Here is a 4,610-nt window from a genome sequence, read left to right as displayed (position 1 = left end):
TCAGGCTTGAACCACCAGTTCCATTTATTCATACTTTATGATCCTTCAAGACAGTCAATATAATGCTATAAGCTACTATAAGTTATTATTATGTTATAATAAGCTACACTTCTAATTTGCAAGTTCCTGCTGAAACTTCAGCATGAGCATCAGAGTTCAATTGCACTTTTTACATTTCAAACTACAAAAGAATTTGTGTACTTACACAGAGAAAGGGGCGCTATGTGCAGTATGCACGTATCATAAACAAGTATCTCAGAGGATGTTTTCTGAGAGTACGGTACAGCAAGTATCTGCAGCTTTATCACCTCAAACCTATACATTACCCCATTAATGGTCCTCTCAATGAAGACGCTGCTGCATGTTAAGGTTGTTTATACTTCCTCACATCTTTATCCTGCATCTGCTCTTACATTCATTTACTCCTACAGCACACATCAAATTCAGGTACCATGTCAATACAATTTCACCATACATCTACAGCTCAGGAATCTTATGAGCAAGTTAGTTTACATACCTGAGGTGGGCCTATTGAGGGAGGTTGCATTTCTGCTTCCACTGATGCCTCGGAGACTCTAGCTTCTGATTTCTCATTTGAATAACTAACCAAACAAAAAAAAAAGAAATGAAGTTAGAATATGATGCTTTTCTCTGGTAACATCTGCATTTGTTCTGTTATCAAAGTTTGAAATACTTCAGGGAACTAAAGGTAGGTCCTGCTTATTGGACAGTCAAAACACAATCCAAGTAGTAATAGCATAGAGATTAAACATTCAATAGGAAATCTGATTCACCTAGCTGTCAGCCAGGGTGCACAATTTCCCTGTATGAAAATACTAAAGCGGAGTGATTGATTGGACGTAACCTAAGAGCTACCTGCCCCCAAAATGGTCGTGGACAACCTCCTTCGTTGAAAAAAAGGGAAACTTTTGGGAGTTAGCATACCATATATTAAAAGACTACAATCGGACCACCATCAATTTCCTTAACCAATGATGTTTTGAGAAAGATAAGCTTCAATGATAAACCATTTTGGCAACATTAGCTACCTCGAAAAGTATAGTATTTAATCATTCATGTCAGCATGCTTATAGTGCTTCCGAAATTCAGTCCTTGAACATCATGCACCAGAAAAGTAAAAAAATTGTGATTCAGATTTTGGAATGCTTACGTTGAGAGTATTGTCACCCAAATAAGTTCTACACAGTCGACCCAAAGAAGCCTTTGTTCAACCGGGACTACACCATATGTAATAAGATGAGCAAATGGCCACAGCTTCCAACCTGCCTGAAAAATGAGCCACATAAAGGGAATCTGTGTTAAGACTGCATCATGATGCATGTTTTGCTTACTAATTCACACTGAGCCTCAAACTTCATGTTGCATGATAGAAGCATGCACGCAAGAACCAGCAAAAGCAGTGATATAAACTGCAGGATACCATCATGAATTGACTCAAGTGATTTGCATACCAAATATCAACTTATCAACAGAACATAGGATTAACTTGGACAAGCAAACCACTATCGAGATTCAATGAACACCCTGACTTATGTAAGAGTTATGGACCAGATGAGAGGGAAAATGCCACAAGAATGAAGAGAAATGAAGCTGTGCAGCACAGTTGCAACTATGGTCAAGGTAAACCACACAGATATATTCATAGATATGAAAACCATGAAACAATAATGTCTTACATAGTAATAAGGACCACCGCTTGATGCGAAAATAAGTTTACTTATGTAAAAGTGATGCTGTAATTTAAGCAAGAAGTAAGAACAGAAGGTCTCTTACAGTCAACATTGGCCAGAATGTAGCCTTCAATTCACTGAAAATGGCGAGAGGAGATTCAAAGCGCAAAACTCCCAAAACTGTGTAGTAAATGCTGTTCCAAATTGCTGACCAAACAGTTTGATCAAAGGCAACCTTGACAGGAACCACCCACCAATCTTGGAAAGGAAAAAGTGCCTAATACGAATCAGAGTGTGTTGCTTAGTCCAAATAATTAGAACCTAAAATTGCGCAGGCATGAAAGTATTAACTTTTAAAATAGCAATACCTCACAGAACTGATAATAATAATGGGAGAGGGATCCATGTAGCGTGAATCCAACTAAGCCAGATCTCAACATACGTGCACGATCAAAGTCAAAAAGAGGCTTTCCTTCATAGCACTGCAATAAGTATAGGCAAGACTAATTAGCACGTTGGAGCAATTAACAATTCCAAGTAATGCCATGGCATTTACAGGAACTTTCTATTCAATCCCCACTAACCTGTGCGATCCAATCCCCAACAGAGTAAACCACTCCACTGATGACCATTTTAGCCAAAACTGGGTTTCTTTTAAGGGCTTCCTCATATGCAATCCAGTTGTGCTGAGGTGCATATCTAAATATCTCATATACGGTCCATCCCTGAGAGAGAAGGATGATGAGCTATATTCTAGGAAAATATGTATTTGAGCATACATATTCGTACTACAAATTGCTGCAGAAATTATGAGAAGTAATTCCACAAGAAACAAACATTTCTCAACCTGGCAAACCCAGCTAAAAGATTATACAACTATAACAAGAAAATGACACAAGGAGAAAAGTAAACGAGTGACTGTTAAGTATAAACATATCCGATTCCAGTACTTTACAACATCGACAGGGGAGCACATCTTTTGTATTTTGCTTGCATCCTCTGGATGCTAATTCATAAGATCCTAACTTCATCAAAAAGTACTTGAAAACAACAAAGTGTTAAGACCAAGAAGATTATCATGATTCAAGAGGACAGAAGGCAGGCTCTTCCCAGATTACCCATACTTCAAGATGACGAGTTTCTAACAGCAAAAGAGCAACTAGGATGTAACAATTTTACTCCACATTTCTATTAATAGAAATAAATGAAATACCCAATCATGAAGCATGAGGAAAGAAGGCCGATACAAATTAGACTGCATAACTGATAACACTGCCAGATTCTCCAATTAGATAAAAAGCAGATAAAAATAAGCATCACATCCCACCCCTGTACACATGCACTTAACTGAGACATAATATCCATGACTAAGTATAAAAGAGTTGAACCACATAGGACTAAAGACATCCAGAAATATAGATCATTAATTAAGAACAAAACATCTACATAAGGAGTTGCACTTTGATTACAACAGAGCAGGAAATAAGCATGAGAAATGAGAATATACCAATCTAAAAGGCACCAAACTTATTGGATCACACACACACACACTAAAGTTCTCCTTTATCCCTTTTTGTAGTTTCTCAGCTTGTATTTGTACCAAAAGCTGAGATTTTGAGAGAATTATCCATTTGAAAGCAACTGAATCACAATTTTAAGACAAAAACCAAATAAATAAAGAAAACTAATAAATCTCTTAAACCACGATATGTAAATGTTATTCATATACAAGCAGCAAGAAAATGCAGGACTCAGTGCAATTTAATTATTCTAGATTACCAATCAAACGCTATTAATAGAAGTTACCTGCGGTTACCTTTTAAGTAAATAGAAAGCTTTTAGAACTACTAGTAAGTTTTAGTAACTTACATGCCAGTAATCATGGTCAATAGTGAGCAATTTAGTGATAGCAAAACTTCCAGCAGCTAAAACAATAGTTGCATTAATAGCTCTATCAATGACTCTCTCCATGTCCTCTTGTTCTAATTTTCCATTAGACCCACCTGAAGAAGAACTAAACCCACCAGCAGCACCTTCAAATGATAATCTCCCTTCATTTCCGAACCCACCCACTACCTGATTTACTAAGTCCATATCTCCACCTTCCGGTTCTCTTTCTAACCCAATTACGACGCCGCTTTGCTGGTCCGTATTGTCGTTGCTTTGGACTGGAATCAGGTCGGTTTCGTTGACCACCGAGCCCACTACTGCCCAGTCTCTTAGCTGCTGATTCTGCTGTTTGAGGCCCTTGGATAAGATTTGTGGCTTCAAAGGCTTGAAGTGGGAATAAGAGGGTTTTGGTTTGTGCTTTGGTAGAGAGAGAAAAGGCTGTGGTGAGGTCAAGCCATTGATGGTCGCCATTGAAAATGGAGAGGGAGAAGAGGGAGACCGGGGGGGGGGGGGTGATGTTAGATCACAACTGACTACAGCTTCTCTCTGTCAAACTAATTGAAGAACAGACTCTGGGCTTTTATATGAAGAGGATATAATTAGTGATCAACTGTTTCGCGCCATAGGATAATGAAATGCGTCGACGAATCAGTGACGAATTCCAGTGTAAGGTGCTTTTTGACTGGTTGATTAGTGGAGGTACAGGTGATTATAGTGGGACGTAGACGTTCTGTTCCTGTTTTGAATGTGCCAGCCTTAAGCCACGTAAGAGCGAACTTAGCCAATAATTGAGTATGAAATGTGTGAACCAATATTTTCTCGTATTTAAATGGGAATTGAGTCTTAAAATAATTTGAAAGTTGATTTCCATCACAACATTTTATTTAAGAGAAATTTTCATAAGGTAAAAATTCCTTTATTTAACTAGTAGTAATAAGATGTAAAGCTACTAACATTGTGTCAAACGTTAGACTTAGTACTGTCTTTTATAGAATTTGGAAGCTAGAAAATTAATTTATCACCAAAATT

The 4,610-nt window shown here is 37.7% G+C and overlaps 1 protein-coding gene across 1 annotated transcript; it reads right to left on the bottom strand.

Moving 5' to 3' along the window:
- On the bottom strand, positions 1 to 4,127 carry LOC109226682. Its single transcript, XM_019391509.1, has 7 exons — positions 3,561 to 4,127; positions 2,276 to 2,416; positions 2,060 to 2,173; positions 1,795 to 1,968; positions 1,172 to 1,287; positions 518 to 602; positions 1 to 425 (listed from the first exon to the last, which is right to left on the bottom strand). The coding sequence occupies exons 1-7, from the start codon at positions 4,050 to 4,052 to the stop codon at positions 420 to 422; spliced, it is 1,128 nt and encodes a 375-aa protein (XP_019247054.1). The 5' UTR covers positions 4,053 to 4,127; the 3' UTR covers positions 1 to 419.

This window comes from Nicotiana attenuata, chromosome 6, assembly GCF_001879085.1.
Source record: "Nicotiana attenuata strain UT chromosome 6, NIATTr2, whole genome shotgun sequence".
Classification (NCBI taxonomy): domain Eukaryota; kingdom Viridiplantae; phylum Streptophyta; class Magnoliopsida; order Solanales; family Solanaceae; genus Nicotiana; species Nicotiana attenuata.
The sequence above is the reverse complement of the archived record's forward strand: the minus strand, read 5'-3'. Positions and strand labels throughout refer to the sequence as shown.

Bases quoted from the DNA above. Each gene is read 5' to 3' on its own strand.
- LOC109226682 (XM_019391509.1), bottom strand. From the start codon at position 4,052: ATGGCGACCATCAATGGCTTGACCTCACCACAGCCTTTTCTCTCTCTA. The intron at 2,174-2,275 runs GTTAGTGGGGAT...TACTTATTGCAG, and splicing joins TTGGGGATTGGATCGCACAG to TGCTATGAAGGAAAGCCTCT. The intron at 1,969-2,059 runs GTATTGCTATTT...GATTCGTATTAG, and splicing joins ATTATTATCAGTTCTGTGAG to GCACTTTTTCCTTTCCAAGA.